This window comes from Mauremys mutica, chromosome 4, assembly GCF_020497125.1.
Source record: "Mauremys mutica isolate MM-2020 ecotype Southern chromosome 4, ASM2049712v1, whole genome shotgun sequence".
Lineage (NCBI taxonomy): Eukaryota > Metazoa > Chordata > Testudines > Geoemydidae > Mauremys > Mauremys mutica.
The window spans coordinates 41005254-41027710 of NC_059075.1; the positions used below are offsets into that span (position 1 = coordinate 41005254).

The 22457-nt window shown below is 46.2% G+C and overlaps 1 protein-coding gene across 3 annotated transcripts in view; it reads left to right on the top strand.

Moving 5' to 3' along the window:
• Positions 1-372, top strand: part of POMT2 (protein O-mannosyltransferase 2) — a 42728-nt gene extending 42356 nt beyond the window's left edge. For all 3 annotated transcript variants that reach the window (XM_045012582.1, XM_045012583.1, XM_045012584.1), the window contains exon 21: positions 188-372. In XM_045012582.1, coding sequence (XP_044868517.1) covers positions 188-293 — 106 coding nt within the window. In that variant the 3' untranslated portion in view covers positions 294-372. The remainder of the gene's footprint in view (positions 1-187) is intronic.
• Positions 373-22457: the final 22085 nt, after the last annotated feature.

Genomic DNA, 22457 nt, shown 5'->3' on the forward strand with positions numbered 1-22457 from the left:
GGTAAGGCCACATACCCGGCTGTATTAATGTTGTGAGTGGGAGGGAGAGGGCCCCAAATGGAATCTAGAGCAGCCCAAATGTAAAGCTCCCATAGGTCATCCACATGACTCAGCTGTTTCTGTGACCCTAGTTCTGAGCACTGTGCAGTTAATCAGACCTTGACAGGTGTTTTGATCCTCTCCACAGCTTCTACCTCTTCCATCCTCTGTCCTATGGGATGGTGGGACCTATGGCTTCAGATCCCAACAGCCCAATGGCAGGGCTCAGGTGGCTGGAATCATGGGAGTTCTAGAGCCGGCAGGAGGCAGCCTGGAACAAGGGAATAAGAAACACAAGAACTATCAAGGGTCAAGCTGACTCTTGGGCACTTTGAAGCACTACTCTGGAGAACTCCGCGGAATCTGCTCCCCATAGCAGCCCTTTGTCTCATCACTGGTTTGCACAGTCTGAGCCTTGGCAGAGGTTGACCACAAGAAAGACCCTCTGAGTAAGACTCCAGCCATAGGTCTAGCAGATTCTATTTCTGAGGCCAGATACTGCTCAGAAAGAAGACCTGGGTCCTCCACACAATGTGTCTTAGAATTTTTTACAGTCATAGTTTGGCCTTGCTTTGGCCTGTCCAGCAGCCACACTGGTGTGATCTGGAGGATGTATGTGTTTATATCCGTTGGAGGGTGAGGTTGCACACGTCTGTCTGTCTGTCTCTGTTCATATGAAAATCACTTGATTGCAGGAAAGAACCGACTGTAGAAAGCACAGTGTCCTGAGATATTAAGGATCTTTTCATATTTAATAACTTTTATTGGTGGTGTTTTATATATATTTTGGAAAATGTCTGGGAACCCCCTGTCCTAGCCATTTGCATTTCACTGATCTGATGCTGTGTTTCTAGTACCTGGCTGAACTGAAAGTCTCTCAGTGGCTTGAACCCTCCATAAGCCATCGTGCCTTGCCTGTCTCCCAGGCCCTTTGCAAACAGAAGAAGTGGAGATGGTTTATCCTTGCATATCACCTTGTGTTCAGGCCACCTGTAACCACTTATAATAATCACTGTGTAGCTACCTGGCAAACCTCATGACAGCTCAGAGCCAGACAGTTCCAGTTCATCAGTCTTGCAATTCTGCCACAAGATGCTAAGACGCTCCAAAGATAATTACAGTGAGAGCAGCAGGTTTCTTTTATTGCTTGTCTTGGGTTCTTTGATGTAAGGGCCAGCCTCTTTGGGGATGCACAGATAGGGAGCCCTTGCTGACAGCTGTCATTCATCCTTTGATACCAGCAGTTCTACTGCCAGTAACTCTGCGTTGTGTGAGGAAGCTAAGGCTCAGCTGTCACTGGAATCTGCAATGCCTGCTGCTAGTTCTGGGGTATTTAACCACTAATATTCCTCTGCTGAAGGCAGGTTTCTTCTAACTGGAAACTGCACTTCTTGTTACTATGATAAACTGCCAGGCAAATGAGAATGGGGGAGTGGAGGGAGGGAGAGAAACCAGAACAAAAACCCTTTGCTTGTCTGGTTAAGAGCTCTCTGATGCTGAATCCATCCCTTCCCAGGCAGTGGGGGTGGGTGGGAAGGGTCCTGGTCCTCAAACAGGTGTGGGGAAGCTTTTTAATGAGGTATCAATTCCTTCCTTCCTTCCTCCAAATGTTCCTTTTGTTCCACTTCTCTCCCCTAAGGTCCTTTCTTTTCCCCTCAGTTCACTATTACTGCCCTGTAGCATCCAAAACAAACTGCCTTGAGTCCCAGCTGTGTGTGTCCTTTGAGGGAGCAAGGTTTGTGAGGCAATTTTGCATATGTATCAAGATGATCAAGCCCTTCATTTCAGATTCTCTGCTTTGCCTCTCAACCCTGCTCCTGAATATGTATTGGGTGAGTATCAGTGACAGGTGAGTATGTCTGAGTTTTAAAGATGAGTTCTGCTATACTCCCTTGCCACTCTCCATGGATTCCAATGGGTTATCTGTAACACAAAAGGCTGTTGGCATGGAGATTGTGCTAACATCCCCAGACCAGGCTGGATAACTGTGCTGTATGCTGGGCTGAGGCTCAGTTCAGACCTGCTGTCACTTTAATAGAGGAAATGTAGGAATGTTCAGTTAGGCAGCTGCTTGCTATTGTAACATGCTGGCTCAGTATGTCATATCCGCCTCTAGAGGCTGGTCCACATACAAGATAGGAGCCTACTACTGGTACCAGCTCAAGTGGTATAGGCCTTTGCTTTTGATACTAAAGGTTTTGAGTTAATCCCCTGCTGACAGTCCATGGTGGGGGGTCATTACTGTAATTAACTGCTGGGTTTGATGATCTCTTTCTATTTACTGTGGTAGGAAGTGCTCCCCTCTGGCTTCGCCAAGGCTGCTCAGAGATGATATGTAGGAAAGAAGGATGAGGGAAAGGGTTGAAAACATCACCAAATCCTGCTTAGTTTGACATGTGGAAAAACAGCAACGGATTATAAACAGGTGGCAATATGACAGGCAGGCATTACACTGCCTCATTTTTAATAATGTTGTTGGGTATCTTACACTGCAAGTAAGAACATCAGCTTAATGCTGTGATGTCATGAGAGTAGATTTTTTCCTGCAGAAGTCCCACTGCCAGTGGGAGGAAGTGCCAGGGGCTCATGTAAAGGGTGAATTGAGATGCAGGATACCCTCAGGAACTGAGGACCCAGCAGTGATATAGACATGAATGGCAGCAAACCAGTCCCTTGCTACTGAGAAGAAAGAAATCAGTAGGTACCTATATAGGTGGTTCACACATCTTTGCCATCATAAGACCTTTTAGCTAAGTCAAAATGTTGATTTAGCAACCTCTGTTACTGAGGAGGTGGAGCAGTAAGAACTTCAGGGGTAACATGAGAAAGCTGGGCTTCTCCTTGGTCATTGTTCCTGTCTCTTCTGTTGCAGTAATAGGCCTGCTTCGGATTTTGGGGGAGCTTGGGTTGGCTACCTGAAAACACCACCTAACTCAGTCTCCCTTCCAGCTTTTTGTGCCCAGGTCAGCTTCAGTGTCGGTACAAACAAGAGGCTACTTGTCTTTGGTGCTGGGAGTTTGGATGCTTCACACTGGAAGTTTCTGATGGGCACAAGAGCTAACCCACTTCTTGGCCCCTGTGCATCCCACTGTCCACATGCGGGGACACACCAAAAAAAAATCTAGTTGTCCCACAATAATGAACAGCCTGTGATCACACTCTTGAGTTAGGGTGTTAAAAGGCCTGCACTCAGACATTAATAACCAACTTTTTAAAATGGGTATAGCCTGGGGGTTCATCCTTTGAATTCTAAGAGCCAGGTCCTCAGCTGGTGCAAATTGATGTTGTTCCCTTGTCTTCAGCAGAGCTACGCTGTCTTACCCCAGCTGAGGATCTGACCCTAAATATCTATTTCTTGAAAAAATTCACCAGGCCATCACTGAGAACAAAACAACAGTGTCTCTGTGTTTGTGAGCACTACCAAATCTATTCATTTGTGCTGCCTCTACTGGCATTGCAGCAGCTTTTAAGCTTGGACACACTTTCCAGAGCTGTGCAGATTTGAAGCAGTGTTCAGTGATACTGACCCTTGCCTTCTCGAAGAGGGAGCTGTCACTCTACACTGCCTCTGTTTGGTCAGAGGTCTCCACGAGATCATCTGTAGACTTTCTGCTTGTGTTCTAGGTCTTGATAAACACTAGTTCAGTTCAGTCTGGCATTCCTGACTGAGGAATGAGTGCTGGTTCATCTTGAGGACAACTCATTTGTCCCCTTCCCCAGTCACGTGGAAACAGTTAGTGGTGCTTTCACAGGCCAGAAGATGCTGTCTGGAGCAGCTGCTCCCTATGAGGTTTCCTAGGCAGTCATCCATTATTGTTGGGGATGTCATCAAACTCAATCCGTGGAGCCAAAATACAAACATCTGCGGGCTTCAAAATTCCCATTCCTGCCCTTTCTTCAGATTTATACTGTAAAACTGTGTTTTCACTTCTCCAGTCTTTGGAGGATACAAAGAAGGACTTGAATTCAGCATATCCAGCTTATTTTAGGCATTCCATTCACCTGAACGGAGGTTCTGTTGGCAATCACTGTAGGGGCAAGCATGCTCATTCCAGCAGCAATAACTGAGTTCATTCCACAGAGCTAGGAGCTCGTGTCTGTGGGACAGAGCTGTGGTCCTGAAAGTGCCTTTGCTGGGGCAGTCATGGAAGACTCGCAAATAAACACATCTGCAGCTCATCATCACTATGTGATGCACCTATCCCCTTATCCGCTAGCAGGAAAGCCAGCATCAGTCGGATCTGCAGAGAATTTCTTTTGAAGTCTTAATTGAATGGGTTTGTTTTACTGACGTTCAGAACAAATTAATATGATCCCCTTCTGCCCTCCCCCCCTCCCAAAGTCCTGTACTCCTTTCTAGGCTGGTCCACTAATCACTGAGCCCTTTGGATGTGCATCCAGTTTCCAGAAGAGCCTGGACCAGAGTTGAGCTGAGCTGCCATGTCCTCAAGGAACAGAATACCTGTCAAATGCACTCATGGCAAAGGTCTTGTAGTAGAAAGCTATAATAACTGACTTCTTTAACAGCATCAGCAGAGAGAGTTCAAAGGGTGGGACTCCTGCCAACTGTCTCTTCTTTGTGCCTCTGGGAGTCTCATCCAGTGTGTTTCAGGGGAGATGAAAGGTGTGCCTGTTTTCTTCCAAAATGTTCCTATTCATAGCTCTCAAATGTTGCCAGGCCTGGTGGCTTCCCTTCCAAGGGTCATGCCCATGTGACTTGGTCTCTGGATGCAATAACCAGAGACCAATAACAGAGCACTGTACATGAGCTATGTGCTATGCACCGTTAGAATACCCCTTCTTTTCTTCTCTTATGTCCCTGCTGGACCCTGAGCATCCTTCCATGGTGGCCCTGTATCATCAGCTGGGGCACCTGGATGGGACTTCCCCCTTCAGAGCAAATGACCCCTCCTTACTGGTCAGGTGTATGTCATGGTGGGGAGGGAGCTGAGGAGTGTTAGAGCATCATAAGGCCCCTTCTCCTTGAGGGGGGAAAGATAGCATCATTATCTCCTATCTCCAACGATGCCCAGCCCCTTTAAACAACCTTGAAAAGCAAGAAACCAGGACCGAACTGGATCTGTCTCCATGGCAGTAAGCCAAACCGTATGGCTGTCCCTGTGTTACTTTATTTCTGAAATACACGTCATACTCTGTGTTTGGGGGTCAAGGGCTACTGACTGTTGCACATACTATTTTGGAGGGAGCTTAAGGGGGGATATTAGTGCTGAAGCTGCTATTGCTATTTCATTTATGTAGACTCCTAAAAGTTAGGCAGGCAGGTTTATCCTGTCATATTAAGGGAGTGATCTAGGCTCTATCCTGGAAAATTTACCCAAAACTGAACAGAAGTTTGGAGATAAAGTGATGATGGGCTTCTTTTGTGACCCTATCCTTCTGCATTATGAACCTTACTAATGCTGCTAATATTAATGTATTTTGTTGTTTTTGTGTATGTCTCTATACATGTATTATTTGACTGCTGACTCCTAATTATCTTCAATTGCAGAGCAGCATGGTATACTAAACACAGTGTATTAAATGGCTGGGAGAGAGCTTCCTTGAACTAAAAATCATTTTGTAAAGGAATTCACAGAAAATCAGCAGTAGAATTTGGACTTTAGTTTTGTAATAAATAACTCTTCTTTCAAATGTCTTGTTCTTTTCACTTCTGTATTTTATTCCCCCCCTTACACAGATGTAAAGCTGTGGCATGAAGTTTAAATGAGTCTGTCACAAAATAGGGGCTAGACCAGTTGCAGTGGAGCCCTGGTGTTCTGCAATGCAACCTATGTCCACCCTCAGTTTTAATACAGAAGGACTACAAGGCCCAGCAGGCGTTTGTTCACCTCAGTCTAAGTGGTGAATATGTGTAAGTACGGTGCCCATGGAAACGAAGAAGAGCCATTTGGATGAAGATGAAGCATTGCTTGCTAACACTTGCTAATAGACCATACCTTCATGTAAAAGATGAGACCAGTTGTAATATGTATAATATGCTTTGTTATGCCAATTTGGTGTAGCCTTCAGATTCCTGATTGGTTACCTATGAGTCTCTCGGCAGAGCTCAGGCACATGATCTGTTCTAGCAGGGAGTCAGATATGCCTAATGATTAAACCTTGTTCCTAGTGGGTATTGGTCCATGTTACAAAAACCAATACAAAATTCATTATAAATGCAGGCCATGCAATGGGACAGGCCCATGTCAGGATTTTGACATGGGCAGTCAGGGCAAAGGGTCAGAATAGGGTCAATCCTGAGGCAGAGCGAAGCAGAGGAGTTCGTAGTCAAGTTCCAGGTCAGGATCGATACCGATAATTGGAGTCCAAGTCAGGCTTCAGGGTTTGGGTGAGGAGATAAGTAAGAATCAAATTGAGGCGAGGTCAAAGCCAGGAGTTCAAAAGCAAAGCGCACAAATGGTCATAGCAGCTCCTGGAGATCCATGCTGTTGCATGGATGCTTCCTGGAATGCTGCTTGGGTTTATATAATCAAGAGCCATGAGGCTGCTGCCCTGCCAGACCCTTTGAGGCAGGACTTTCCATGGTGTGTCCACAGTGGGTGATGGGTTGTGGAGTGCAGGCTGGTTATATCTGCTGCTGGGTGGCAGCATGGAGGTGCTTGCTACCTGGCAGCTCTGTGGGCCTGAGTTTGAGACCTGGTGGACCTTACAACTCCTAGACTACAGTAACACGAGATGTTGTAGATCAGGACTGGAGCCTCCAAGACTGGAATAGCAGCATAATGCCTACCTCACATGTCATAGCAGTAAAAAGATGTAAAAGCTTATATCAGTAGTACATTACAGACATCCATGAATGTTGTGCTATAACTTGATAAAGTGCAAGTTACTGCACATTTAGAGAGGTGTCCAAGCTGCATCATCTTACTTGAAGAAAGCTCATAATAAAGAGGACAGCATGGAGTAACAAGATACTAGGATGATCAGAGGAATGGAAAACCTGTCATTTGAAAGGATACTCAAAGAGCTTGGCTTGTTTAGTCTAACCAAAAGAAGGCTGAGGGGAGATATGATTGCTCTCTATAAATATATCAGAGGAATAAATACCAGGGAGGGAGAGGAATTATTTAAGCTCAGTACCAATGTGGACACAAGAACAAATAGATATAAACTGGCTATCAGAAAGTTTAGACTTGAAATTAGATGAAGGTTTCTAACCAATAGAGGAGTGAAGTTCTGGAACAGCCTCCCAAGGGGAGTAGTGGGGGCAAAAGACATATCTGGCTTCAAGACTAAGCTTGATAAGTTTATGGAGGGGAAGGTATGATGGGATAGCCTAATTTTGGCAGTTAATTGATCTTTGATTATTAGCAGGTAAATATGCCCAATGGTCTGTGATGGGATGTTAGATGGGGTGGGATCTGAGTTGCTAGAGAGAATTCTTTCCTGGTGCTGACTGGTGAGTCCTGCCCACATGCTCAGGGTTTAACTGATCGCCATATTTGGGGTTGGGAAGTAATTGGCAGAGGCAGATTGGCAGAGGCCCTGGAGGTTTTTCACCTTCCTCTGCAGTGTGGGGCACGGGTCACTTGCTGGAAGGTTCTCTGCACCTTGGAAGTTTTTAAACCATGATTTGAAGACTTCAATGGCTCAGACACAGGTTTGATACAGGAGTGGGTGGGTGAGATTCTGTGGCCTGCGTTGTGCAGGAGGTCAGACTAGATGATCATAATGGCCCCTTCTGACCTTAAAGTCTATGATTCTATGATAAATGGTATGGGAGAAACAGATGTATCAAAATGTTAGTGTTCCTATGGCACCTAAATGTAAATCTATCATGTGACTTCTAAAAGAGGGATGTTTCACCTTTTCTGTTAACCCAATTCCTTAATTGAGTGGGTGTTGGTTGATTCAGTGATTTAGTGTATCAAATGTTGTATTAAAACCAAACCTGAGGCTCTAGTTGAGGGTGTGCAATAGACCACCACTAGGAATTGTGGGGTAAGCGGACGGAACACGTGTAAGAGAAGTAGAGCTTGAAGGAGAGCTTATTTTACAAAGAGAGTAGTTACCAGGTAGAGTGGACTTCCAACTGACATGATAGAACAAAACAGCAGTAGTATAGCTGAAGGAAAAACTGGATGTCTCTCTGGAATTTACTAAGATCAGGGACTATTAGTTTTTGTGTATACCAGTAGCCAACCTCCAGAAAGAGTTGGGGAACTTTTTGCTGGGTAACAGAGTTTTATTTTTATATTTCCCTCTTCTCTATCATATATAACTAACCTATATTAAGTAAGTGTGTGTGCGCGCACGCGTGAGTGCATGCACACACACCTGCAGATAGATTGATGTAGATCAACATGTAAAATTTTAAAAAGTAGAATACAAAAGGTCTTCCAGACATGAAGGGCCTGCTGTAGCTGTTCTGTGTTACCTGGCAGGTCTGAAGTGCAATGGCAGATCTGTGTGGAAGAAGTTTGCTTAGCCTAGCCCCTAGTTCAAATAGTTGTACAAGTCAAATAGCCTTTTCTAGCCCTGGGTCTATGCTGAATTCTCATTTTCATGAGCACCAAACTCTCAGACTATCAGGGTTTAAGCCAATGGCTAACTACTAGAGATTAGACCTAGATGTAATATGGGGTATGGATTATCCCACATCTGCCTACTGCGGTGTTCTTACACCTTTTTCTGAGGGATCCGATACTGGCCTGATCTGATCCATTATAGCAATACTGATGTCTGGCAAAGTTTGAGTGTAATGAAAAGGGAAATTCTTAATGGTTTCATATTGAAATATCCAGCCTGATATAATTTTTATTTTGGACTGCATTCAAATGACTGAGCTTTAGGAATTGGGTGGGCCAGATAAAGAATATTTTAATCATTCTTATTTCTAAACTGAATGTTAAGCTCATATTCACTGTATTCTTTTTATATATGGTATAATATTGAAGACTGGGAAAGAGATTTATTAAGGGATTCCAAAGCTTAAGAGAGGAGCAAAGACTTTAGTGGTTGGAAGTGGCTGATGTGTTTCCTGGATACAAATAAGATAAATGGCTGACGTTGGGAAGATTTGGGGAATTAGAGTTGTGAGAATGAGAGAAAGAGAAGGCATCTCTACACTACTTAGCAATGGACTCCAGTAATACTAAGAATAATAACGTTTGAGGATTTCCTTCAGAAGGTGGCTGATGGCAGTATGGAGAGGGGCAAGAGGGAGATTTACAGGCTTGTGAAATGTAGGAGGCAAAAAATAGTTGGACAAGTCAAACAGCTGCTATTTTGACAGTAAGTAGGTATATGAAATTTGAGTGGAGGACAGAGATGATGGCTGCAGTTTGGGGGGTGAGGAGGGAGATAGAAAATGGTGGATTCATACATCTTTAAGGCCAGAAGGCACCATTAGATCATCTAGTCTGATCTCCTGTATAGCACAGACCACTGTATTTCAGTCAGTTATCCCTGTATTGAACCCAATAACTTGTGTTTGGCTAAAGCATATAATCAAGAGTGACATCTTGATTTGAAGACCTCAAGAGCTGGAAAATCCACCACTTCCCTGGGTAGTTTGTTCCATGGTTAATCAACCTCACTATTGAAAATGTATGCCTTATTTCCACTTTCAGTTTGCCTGGCTTCAGCTTCCAGCTCTTGGTTCCTATTATGCTTTTCCCTGGTAGATTAAAGAGCTCTCTGGTATCCAGTCTTCCTCCCCGTGAAAGGTACATAGACACTGTCATCAAGTCACCTCTCAGTCTTCTTTTTGATAAGCTAAACAGATGTTTCTCACTGTAAGGCATTTTGTCCAGCCCTCAAATCATTTTGTGTATGTGTGGCTCTTTTTTGCACCCTCTCCAATTTTTCAACATCCTTTTAAAAATATGGACACCGACACCAGAACTGTATGCAGTATTCCAGTATTGGTGTCACCAGTGCCATTGTGAAGGTAAAGAATACTATTTGACTGAGGTCAGAGGTCAGCAGCTGGCTGGCTGGCTGATTAGCCCTGCCCACTGTACCTTGGAGAAGACTTGCATCTTAACTGGCTGATTCTCACAAAAGGAGGAGCAGGACATGGAGACAACAATACCTGCCAGAAGATGGAGCTACTCTGGGAGGAACAACTCGCAAAAACAAAAATGGACAGAAGAGAGACTATTATCAAAGTCCTATTATCAAAAGGCTCTGAGGTAAACCAGGAATTTAGGGGAAGTTTTGATCTTGTTTGCTGAGGAGACTGAAATAAAAAAGAAAACCACAACAACTGCCCCTGATGGAAACGACCTTCCCTGGACTCTGTGGGAAGGTTCCAGGCAGAATTCTCCCAGGGAGGGCGCTGGCTCAGCAAGAGCAAGCCAGGGTCTAGCCGGAAGATGGCCCTAGAGACAGACCCCAATCTCTTACAGCCATATACAAAAATAAAATCAACTCCCTGCTCCTACACACACTACTCCCATTTTGTGGGAAGACAATCATCCTTGAACTCCAAGGGATTGCTGACCACTCCTTTGTTTATACATCCAAGGATCACATTGCCCTTTTTGCCACAGCAATAGCAACAGTTGTCCGTCTGCTATCACCCCTAAGTCCTTTGCAGAGTCACTGCTTTCCAGGATACATCCCCCCATTCTGTAGGTACTTTCTGCATTCTTTATTCCTAGATGTGTGACTTTACATTTGGCTGTATTCAAACACATTTTGTTTCAGTGGGCCCAGTCTACCAAGATATCCAGATCACTACATGACTGCCCTGTCCTCCTCATTATTTACCACTCCATCAATTTTGATGTCATCCACAAAGTTTATCAGCACTGATTTTATATTTACTCACAGATCATTGATAAAAAATATTGAATTTCATCAAGCCTAGAACCCCACTACAACCTCCTGACCCATTGACAATTAATTAACAAGATCTGTCAGTTCTCAATCCATTTAACTTTATTGATTTTATGTAGTGGTCATTTTTTTCATCAGAATATAGCCTCATACTAAATCAAAAGCCTTACAAAAGTATGTCTATTACATCTACATAGTTATCTTTATCAACCAAATTTGTGATCATATAAAAAAAATGAAATCAGGTTTTTTTGACAAGACCTATACATCACAGTTCAGGGCAACTGAACCTGTATTTTTCCCCTTGTGGTCCATCAAGTGCATCCACTCTTAGGCTTCTGGCTCTCCAACCGTCACCTCTCTTGGGCAGAGACATAGACTTTAAGGTCAGACGGGACCATCTAGACTTGACTTCCTGCACATTGCATGACACAGATCTTCACCTGCCCACTCCTTTAATAGACCCCTAACTTCTGGCTAAATCACTGAAGTCCTCAAATCATGGTTTAAAGCGGGGGTGGGCAAACTACAGCCTGCAGGCTGGATCCGGCCCATAAGGGCTTTGGATCCGGCCTGTGGATTGCCACCCCTTGGCACCGCGGGACCCACACTGCTCCTGGAAGTGGCTGGCACCACGTCCTTGCAGCCGCTAGGGCGGGGTGGTTGGGTGGGGGGCAGAGGGCTCTGTGTGCTGCCCTCGCCTGCAGGCACACACCCCCAGAGCTCCCGTTGGCCAATGGGAGTTTCAGGGGAGGTACCCACAGGCAAGGGCAGCGTGCAGAGCCCTCTGTCCCCCCTTCCCCCAGGGGCTGTAGGGACATGGTGCCAGCCGCATCCAGGAGTGGTGCAGGGCCAGGGCAGGGAGGGAGCCTGTCTTAGCCCCACTGCACGCTGCTGCCACCCTGGAGCCACTCCAGCTAAGTGACGCCAGGCCAGAGCCCATACCCTGAACCCCTCCTGCACCCCCAAGCCCCTGCCCTGAGCCCCCTGCCGCATCCCTCCTGCCCACCCAACCCCCTGTCCTGAGCTTCCTCGTACACCCCGCACCCCTCCTGTGCCCCAACCCCTTGCCCTGAGCCCCTTCCTGCACACCACACCCCCTCCCACACCCCGCACTACCTCCTGCACCCCAACCCTGTGCCCCAGCCCTACATTCATGGCCCTGCATGCAATTTCCCCACCCAGATGTGGCCCTTGGGCCAAAAAGTTTGCCCACCCCTGGTTTAAAGACTTCAAGTTACAGAGAATCCACCATTTACACTAGTTTAAATCTGCAAGTGATCCATGTCCCATGCTGCAGAGGAAGGCGAAAACCCCCAGGGTCTCTGCCAATCTGACCCAGAAGAAAATTCCTTCCTGACCCCAAGGATGGCGATCAGTTAGACCCTGAGCATGTGGGCAAGACCCACCAGAAAGACACCTGGGAAAGAATTCTCTGTAGTAACTCAGAGCCCTCCCCAGCTAGTGTCCCATCTCTAACAGTTGGAGATATTTGCTGCTAGCAGTCGCAGTTAGGCTAAATGCCATTGTAGGCAGTCTCATCATACCATCCCCTCCATAAATTTATCAAGCTTAGTCTTGAAGTCAGTTAGGTTTTTTGCCCCCACTGCTCCCCTTGGAAGGCTATTCCAGAACTTCACTCCTCTGATGGTTGGAAACCTTCTTCTAATTTCAAAGCTAAATTTGTTCTTGTGTTCACATTGGCGCTTAACTGAAAATAACTCCTTTCCCTCCTAGGTATTTATCCCTCTGATGTATTTATAGACAGCAATCATATCTCCCCTCAGCCTTCTTTTGGTTAGGCTAAACAAGCCAAGCATTTTGAGTCTCCTCCCATGCATCGCTCTCTCTCTTCTTATCTGGCTACACAGTTCCCTGCCTACACTTGGAAATCTCCAGCAAATCTGTCTCAGCAGGCCTGTTTTGCTTTTCTCTTTGGACTATAAATAGCATAATCACCACAGTTCAGTTACCACACAGTGCTTTCTAAGCAAGTACATTTATTCTTAAGATGAAAGCACTACAGAGTAAATATTCAAAACAATAAAAACCTACACAGGTGCTAACCAGCTTAACAGAGGTCACCCAAACTCCAACAAGGGCTCTGGCAGGTGAACAGACCTTCAAATCCCTCAAAGTTTTTTATTTATTTATTTTGTAGCTACAAGTTCATAGCTACCTTGGCTCAGAACAAGCACAGCCATGAATCTGAGTTACTCTTTTATCCAGTTTTGGTGTTTGATCTTCTTGAGGCATAGCTTCAAAAGGATGTGTTTGGAGGTGGGTAATTTGAATTCCTCTCCTTCCAAGTATTTCTTAGAAAATCCACTCAACTAAAAGTTCAATCTTGTTTTAAAAGACTCTGTTAAAGCTTGTAACTCTTCCCAGGATTTACTTCAGTCTTTTTCTCCCTTATAGAAGTTATTTACAATGCCACAATTATACTTTTTTTAAAACAATAAATTCCTAAGATACTTAAAGTAATTCAGTAAGATTTGTTCAGGAAATTGCCATATCTATCACACTATTTTCCATAAACCATGTTGGCTGGCATTAATTATGTTCTCATCCTTTTAATTCTTTATTAATTGAATCTCATATCAACTATTCCATTGTTTTGTGCAGGACTGATATCAGGCTAACCAGCCTATAACTACCCAGGTCATTCTGTTTGCTCTTTTTGAATATTAGCATATTGACACTCTTCCAGTCTTCTGGAATTTCCTCAGTATGCCAAGATTTATTAAAAATTAATGTAAGATGAACAGAGATCTCCTCAGCCAACTCTTCTAGGACTCTTAGGTCCAAGTTATCTGGTTCTGCTAAATTAGAAATATTTATCCCTAGCAGATGCTGTTTAACATTTTTCTTAGTTACCAATGGACTGTACTTCATGCTCATATGATAAGAGTGCATCATCCTGCTTCTTTCCAAAAGCAGAACATAAATATGTTTTGAACCTCCTGTCTTTTGTTTCTGGAGTTTGGGGACGTCTCTTCCCATGAAGTAGCAGCATGTAGTTCTTGTTGGAGCCAGGAACTGAGGTGGCTGAACCAGGCAAAGTGAAAAAGTACTCAAACAGTGAAGGGGATATCCTGTACCTAGAAGTAATACTCAAGGTTGAATTCAGAAAACAAATAGCCTAGCACTGAAGCAAAGGGGTTGCCATATTGACATAGCTCTACAGTAGAGGAATGGATGCTATCAGTCACATACGATCTGTTTGATAGGTGGAGCAAAGCCAGTCTCCTGAAATGTAATTGAAATACGTTGGGTGATTTAGAGAGATGCCTTGGCAGCAATAAGAAGAAAGGATGAGGATAGAGACAGAACTTGGATTAGAAAAAGGATGATCTATGAGCATTTCAAAGAAAGGTTGTATCAGTGCTTCTATCTTTTACTCATTTCAGAAGAGAAACTACTGAGGGAAGTTCCTTTGGGAAGTGCATGAGAAAAGAAAATTTTCCTCAAGCTTTTTTCTGAGTGAGAAATAATTGGGTTGGGCCAGCGGGTGATGAAAGAAATTAAGTGCCAAATTGAGCCCTGATGGAAGCAGCTGGAATCCCTGGGAGTTGGGATTGTTTCTGATTCGAGGTAGGGAGGCTTAAAAAGCCATGGTTGTAGTTACTTTCTCAAAGGCCATGCTCTGATAGCAGGGGCAGAGATCATTGATTATGACTGCGATAGAGCATAGGACTGAGGCATGAGGTGAATAATGATGTCGTTAAGGCTTGTTGTGTGTCTGGAGTCTAGAGATAATGCTGAACTGGTCAGACAGCTGCCTTCCCAGTGCCTGAAGAAACTAACAGCTTTACACGCAGTCCCCTTTGGATTCTCTGGCTGGGTCATGTGCTGTCATCCTTGGATTGTTCTCAGCTGTTTGTTTATATAAACTTCTCTTCTCATCAGCGCCCTGTGAGAAGAATTCCTGGCTATTGAGCAGCAAAAGAGTTTATGGACACTTTTTTCTTTTTTGCTCTGATTTTAATCTCCTGCTGTGGCTCAACTCTTCAATGTCATCATCACTGCCCTGTGTCTCCCCACAGGCATGATGGCAGGCAAAGAACACTGCAGCTGTTGCCCTTACCATTCACGTGCAAGATTATTCCCCGCTACATCTCTTTGCCTTGTTATGCAACTGGCTTTGTGATTGGCCTTGCCTACTGAGCCGTGCCTGAGGGGGGAGCAGGGATGAGTCGTAGGAACATTTCATATGCTCTCTTGCCACCTGAGGATGTGGGGGAAAGGGAGGGCAGCTGTCATAGTGCTCAGCTATAACAGAGAGACCAGGGAGCCGGGGGGAAGAAAGGGGGTGAACCTAGCCCAGGAGTCAGGCACTAAGGTGAGCTGAGAGCCTGGAAAAGTGTGATCAGAACTGCTTTATTCATGAGGACCTGCAGATGTTGAATTTGAAACGAGAAATAGTCTGGAGGGGGATTGTTTCAATTACTTGAAAATTGCTGCAACAAAGATGAAAACTAAGTGTCACAGCATAATGGGCAAAGTGGAGTCAGATCCAGGCCCTCGATGGGGAGAAAGGATGGTTTGGTGATCTGAGCACAAGACTGGAAGTCAGGATTTACTGGGGTTATTCCTAGTTCTTCCATCGTCTTTACTGTGTGACTGTGAGCAGGTCACTTTTGTGCCTCATATCAGAGGGGTTGCCGTGTTAGTCTGGATCTGTAAAAGCAGCAAAGAATCCTGTGGCACCTTATAGACTAACAGACGTTTTGCAGCATGAGCTTTCGTGGGTGAATCCCCACTTCGTCGGATGCAAGACATGAAAGCTCATGCTGCAAAACATCTGTTAGTCTATAAGGTACCACAGGATTCTTTGCTGCTTTTGTGCCTCAGTTTCCCCTTCTGGTAAACATAGATGAATCTTCACAAGAGGGGTTGTTAGTGTTTATAAAGCAATTTGAGATGCTTGGGTTGAAGGGGCTGAAAAGATGATTATTAGTCTAAAGGAATGGATTACTATTAGATTGCTTTTGTCTGAAGCACAAAACAAGCCTGCAGAGCACAGTGGCCATCTGCCTGCCTGATGGAGGTCAGTGAGACTGACTGGAAATTCCCCTTGCCTAATTATGGTATAAACTGGTGTCTGTGATGGATCTGTTCTCTCCCAGAACCTCTGCCCTACCCCGGTTGATACATTGCAGAAACCTGAGAGGATTTTACAGCAGGACTGAGCTCTAAGACAATAGAAATGAAGCCAAGGGGTTTGGGTGACATCACAGTAGGCGCAAAGGCCGTGAAAGCCTGCGGAGTGCACCTGACCTCTTTGATGGTTCCCTTGGTGGTTTGACATGCTTGAAGGCTCACTAAAGATTTGAACAAGCAATACGTTTTTGTTTTTTGATTATAAACTCCCCTGCAGATCCTCCGTGTGGTGACAGCACCTCCAGTGCCGTGGTAGCAAGGAACTCCTCTGACAGTAGAATAGCTGCAAGGGAGAGGCTGCTTTGTATGCAGGTGAGACCAGTGCCATGTGAAACTCCTCCTGAGACCTCACTGCTGGCAATTGCATGAGCATGTGTCATCTACGAGTTTCAAATGTTCTCTCCCCTTGAGCTCTTCCCATCTCCCACCTCCAACCCCTCTGAAAATTCATATCTTTCTGAGCTGGGGGCTTGGTAGAAATAAGCAGTTGCCAAAGAAAAAGTGTTTGCTTTTGAATTAAAACTGGAAGTAGTAGTGCTGGTTAAAGGTGCCAAAGTAACAGTGCTGGAGGCTGGTGTTTCTGCTATCGCATGAGTAGTGGCAGGGCACTGGAACAATTTCTATAGTAGAGGTGCTGAGAGCCATTGAACCAAACTGTAAATCCTGTATATGATGGAAACCACTTCAACCCAGGGGGTGCGGCAGCACCCTTAGTTCCAGCTCTTCTGTGGCAAGGGAAACTGCCCTTTTGAGCCTCTGTCCTGGCCTGGAGGGACCACCACTAGGGGAGGGATGGGAGTTAATTCTCCAGACCCCATTCAGGCAGTGGTCTCTGTGCTGAGCCTTCCACCGAGGGGGCTAATTAGTGTCAACTGTCATGGTGGTTTTCCACTAGGACTGTCCTGAGCCCTGCCCTTCATGTCAGTTGGCAAACATGTAAGAGAGAGTGCTGATTGTGCTCCATGGCTTATTCAGAGATATCAGTAACTAGGCTGTTTTAATTTTGTTTTGTCTGTGTGCTTGGAACATGGAACTTGAAGTGGCCTCCTAAGTCAAGTCCAGACCTCTGCTTTTGCAGGCAAACTTTCTCACAATCCTGTTCACAAATTTATCAAGCCCCATCTAAAAACTACTCTGTTTGCCCCCAGGACTCTGATTGGGACAGAACCTCACTCCTCTGATAGTTTGAAATCTCCTTCTAATTTCCAGCCTCAATTTATTTGTGGCCAAGCTATGCCCATAAAACTGCTCTGAGTGACTGTGGTGAGATTATGGGCAAGTCACCTGGCTTCCCGTTACAATCAGGGCCTTGTTGCTATTGCTTAGGATGCTTCTTCCACAAAGAGCATCTGATGAATCTGTATTTGTTTATCAGCCCGGGAAGGAAATGGCCACATCTTCAGAAAGGAGCCTCCCTGAAATGACCCCTTCCTATGGTCCTGGGGATTGTGCCCCAGATCTTAAAGAAGCTTCAGCAAAGCAATAAGCAGTGTTCCCGTGTCTCTCCTGTCTTTCTCCTACAACATCTCCAAATTTGAGCCCCCTTTCATTCTCCCTGCTCCAGATCATATCGAGGACCTGATCATCTCTTGCATTGACTATTGTAACCTCCTTTTCTTTTGCTTCTCTTTCTCTCTTTCTCCCCCCGCCCCCACCTTTCAGTCTATCCAAAATAGTGCTGAGAAAATAATCTACTTAGTTAGATGCTCTGACTACCTCTTTCCCCTTTTCAAATCCCTCCACTGGCTTCATTTCTCCTTCTACAGCAACATCAACTTCTGGCTCTCTGCAAGATTCTCCCAACATCGCTCTTGCTTACAATTCTGTTCTCTTGTTAGCAGGGGTCAGATGGAGGTGGGGGAAAAGTGATGATACTTTCCCAACCTTTGCCGACAATGCAAGCTCTATATACTCATGACATCAAAATGAAATGCCATTCATAGTACATTGTGCAGATTTTCATAATATGGGGAGCCCTGCTTCTTTCCTGTGTGCTTTGATCAACCAGGGAATAGTTAAGACTGTTAACATATACCTAGTTGTCATTAGGCTTCAGTGTTAACATAAATTGCAATAACATGGCATATCATGCTTTTCTCAGATCTGTTGCTTCAGGCTGCCTTCAGATTTGGGCAGTGATTACTGCATTGGTTTACATTCATTTCACATTTTGAAGGTTTCCTTTGCAATCATAAGGGCTGGAGAATTTAATTCTTTTTAAAAAATGAGAGCTCATTCTGCCCCACAACATGACAGCCCCCAGGGAAAAGTACTCAGTATTGTCCACCCCAAGTGTTACTCCTGGCGGAATTCTGCACCACTGCGCATACACAGAATTCGTGTCCCCTGCAGATATCTTTGCTTCCTTTCAGAAAAATGGCTTTCTGACAGGGAAGCAAAGGGAAGCCACAAGAGCAGTCATGCGACCCTTTCCAGCAGTATGTTTTGGGTGCCCAGGGCAGCCGGCAGAGAGGTAAATCACTGTGGGGCAGGGGGTGGGACTAGGGAAGACCCAGCTGGTGGCTCCTACCCTGTGCTGGGCTCAGCTGCTAGTCCCAGCTGGGCTGGGGAGGACAGGATTTCCTTTTCCTCTGCGTGGCATCTGGGGACCGGTCAGACCCACCCCCAGCTTTCTCCCCAGGCTTCAGGAAGCTCTGCAAACTCCTCACCCATTGCTCCTCAGCTGCAGTGGGAGTGATCACTTTATGGGGAGTTGCTCCCACATCCACCCAACCCCCCTGCATCCAGACCCCCTCATACCTAGATCCTCCTGCCAAGCTTCACCCCCCCCACACACACATCCAGAACCACCCCACCGAGCCCCACTTCCCCTGCACGTGGACCACCCCAACGAGCCACCCGGATCCCCATTCCACCGAGTCCCAACCTGCACCCAGATTGCCCCACACAGAACCCTTTCAACCCACACCTGGATCCCCCCACACTAAGCCCCTCCACACTTGGATCCTGCTGGGCTGAGCCTGCCTTCCCACACATGGTGCATCTGGTATGGAGGGGAAAGGCCTTGGGGTGTTTCTGAGGCAGGCTTGGTCCTTGCACTGTGTCGGGGTTGGGTGCAGCCTCACTGCTGAGTTCATGTCACGGGGAGAGCTGCAGAATGATCTCCTACTTCTGTGCAGCCAGTGACCTGTGCTCCCCAATGCTATGCTGGAGCTTCCACATTTATTTGACAAATAACATTTGCCTGCAGAATTTTTATTTTTTTTGGTGCAGAATTCCCTCAGGAGTAAAGTGTTCAGAGATCCTGAGTCAGGCCCCCAAAGTCATAAGATTGACTTTAACCCTCCCCCCCATTCATGATTTTAAGTTTGGTTCTTTTTATTCACCTTCTTAACCTTTACAGTGCACTTGGGTCACATTATCAGGCTTTTCTTTGCCACCATGAGGGTTAGATATTTACTCATCTGGGAGGGAGTGGGAGGAGGAGATCTGGGATTCTCACATTCACTTGCTTACAGCGGGACTTTTGAGAAAATGCCAAATATTACAAGAGTTGTGATAACAGCAATAAGAAGTTGGCAACATGAAATACCGGCTCATCAAGCTCCCATGAACCAGCTCCGACTGACGCATGCTTGTTGCTCTGCCCTACCCTCACACCCACTACTATCATCAGAGTGCCTGCAAAGTGCACCTTTATGTCAGCAACTCCATCCCTGCCCCAGTGCATCTTGCATCCTCCTCTCTCTACAACACTTGTATCAAACTTCCCATTTTTGGTTAATGCCAAGTGGTGTTTGTATCAATGTAAAAGACCCTCTGCACCAACCAGTGCTGCTTCCTCCTTCAGCTCCCCAAAGTGCATTGTTTGCTTGAATTAGTTTGTTTGTCTGATTAGATTGTCAGCTCCTTGCCCGGGCAAGACTAAGGTTCCCCTTGGTCCATGCAGAGCTGTGCACGTTGATGGCATGGAATCTGTTTTACCATCTCAAATCTCAGTGGCTAAAGATCTGGGAGTCCAACTGGGATCCTTAAATCTTAGCAGCTAGGCCAGGGTCTCAAACTCAAATGACCGCGAAGGTCACATGAGGACTAGTACATTGGCCCAAGGGCTGCATTACTGACACCTCCCCTCTGCCACCCTCGGCCCTGCTCCCACTTACCCCTTCCATGAAGCCCTGCCCCTGCCCCACCCCTTCCCTGCCCCCATTCCTGAAATCCCCACCCCAACTCCGCCCCCTCCCTGCCCCCAGGGGGTGCAGGAGGCGTGGGGGGTGTGGCAGGGGCTCAGGGCAGGGAGTTGGGGTGTGGGGTGCAGGAGGGATGAGGGGTGCAGCAGGGGGTCAGGGCAGGGGATTGGGGTGCAGTTGGGGTGCGGCGGGGGCTCAGAGCAGGGGGTTGGGGTGCAGGAGGGGTGCGAGGAGCAGCAGGGGGTTCAGGGCAGGGGGTTGGGGTGCAGGCTGCAGCACGGGGCTCAGGGCAGGGGGTCAGGGTGAAGGGTATGGCAGGGGGTCGGGGTGCAGCAGGGAGCTCAGGGCAGTGGATTGGGGTGCAGGAGGAGTGTGGCAGGGGGTCAGGGTGCAGGATGTGGCAAGGGGCTCAGGGCAGGGGGTTCAACTGCAGGAGGGTTTCGGGGGGTGGGCTCTGGCCAGGTGCGCACTGGGGGCAGGGCAGGCACCCTGCCTGCCTGCCCACCCTGCTCCCACAGCTCTCCGGGAAGTGGCTTGAACGTGGGGGAGCAGGGGCACAGAGGTGTGTGTGTTGCTGTTGCTTCAGGCACAGCACCCAGCATCTCCCATTGGCCGGGAGTGCGGAACCGCGACCAATGGGAGCTGCTGGGGGCAGTGCCTGAAGCAACATCAACACCCCCCCCCCCCGCCTCTTGTCCCCCAGGTTCCATCTACTTCCCGGTGCGGGGGCAGGGAAGGCAGGCAGGCCGGAGCCGCTCTAGGTAAATGCTGGGGGAGGGCGGGGGGCCGCGAGGAGCTTGCGGGCTGCAGAAAATAACCTTGCGGGCTACGTGTTTGAGACCCCTGATATAAACCCTACATGGCTAATGCCTGAGGGTGGTTCTCCTCTAGCACAGATGGTAGGGGCTGTTGCTAAGTTCTAGCCTGAAGCTTCTGTGAAGTTCAGGGTAGTCATGTTGTACAACAAAAGGATGAATATAGCTGTAACAAATACATGATCATCAACAATATTTTTAGCTTTCTTCTCTATCTGTGTTATAGTTCCTAGGCCTTAGGAGGTGACTCTGATATGCTCCACATCCCATCTTACCTGACCTGGTCACCAATAATTCCAAGACTTGTGCTCTAAAAACTGCTGGCCGCACCTCCCTGGAATAACCATACTGAACTAGGTGCTTATTGCATTGTTGAGCTCTGAGAATGTGCTCAGGTTTATGAAACATAAAGATAATTGTGACTCCTGCAGAAGATCTTACAACCTAAGAGCCAAATTCTAACTCCACTGAAGTCAAAGGTGTTACAGCAGCAGAGAACTGGCCCTTCAGAAGAGACAGTGAGAGGACAAGAGTGGTGGGATGCAATATTGTGCTCTTTAACATATCTCCCTTCTAGGAACAAACATTAATGCTCTTGAGGAATGATGTATCATCATTGCTTATGAACACTTACAGCCCATACTGAAGGTACTGGGCAGGCTTCCTGGCCTTCAGAATGTCGTCTTCTCAAGATAAATCTCATTAATAGCTGTGTGTTTGTAATTTCAGAACAGACTGCAATGATTTTCAATGAGACACATGCTCCTATGTCACTCAGGCACTTTTGAAATCCCCACCTGAAATGATTATTCTGCTATCTGTCCACTGTGTCTTTCTGTTGAGGGGCTCCTTAACCCAGGTCTGCCAGATTGTTTCCTTTCTCTGCACTTGCCTCACTGCTGTCTGAGTCACTAGGCCATTTTAAGAGAAGAGCTTTTACTTGGAATATACTTTGAAGGCATCTGCCACAGCTGAAAAGTCTATGGTCCATTATTAAATGCTTTGCCCTGTATAACTGGCTTCCTTTCCATTAAATTAAACATGTGATTATGTTCCCTTTCTACATTTCAGATCTCGAGAGGCACCTACCAATGGATATACCAGGAGCCTGAGAGGGTTCTGGATGTCAATGAAAGTGACAGGAAGCAAGGGGCTACTGTAACCTTAAGAGCATCACTGAAACTAGCAGAAAGAAAGGGGACATTCAGAGGCAGCAATGTCTAATGGTTAGAGCAGAGCTGGGCGTTGCAAGAGCTGGATTCCAGTCTTGGAGCTGTCATTGATTTGCTATGTGACCTTGGGTAAGTTTCTTCCCTTCTGTGTCTCTTGCTTCATCTGAACAATAGAGCTGGTTGGAAAATTTCAACCAAAATGGGTTAAATCATCTCATATGTACTGAGGCTGAAAGTCTATGGTTGCTTTTTGTGTGTGGGGAAAATTCAACAAAGTGCACAATATTTATTTATTTGTTGTGTAGCTTTAA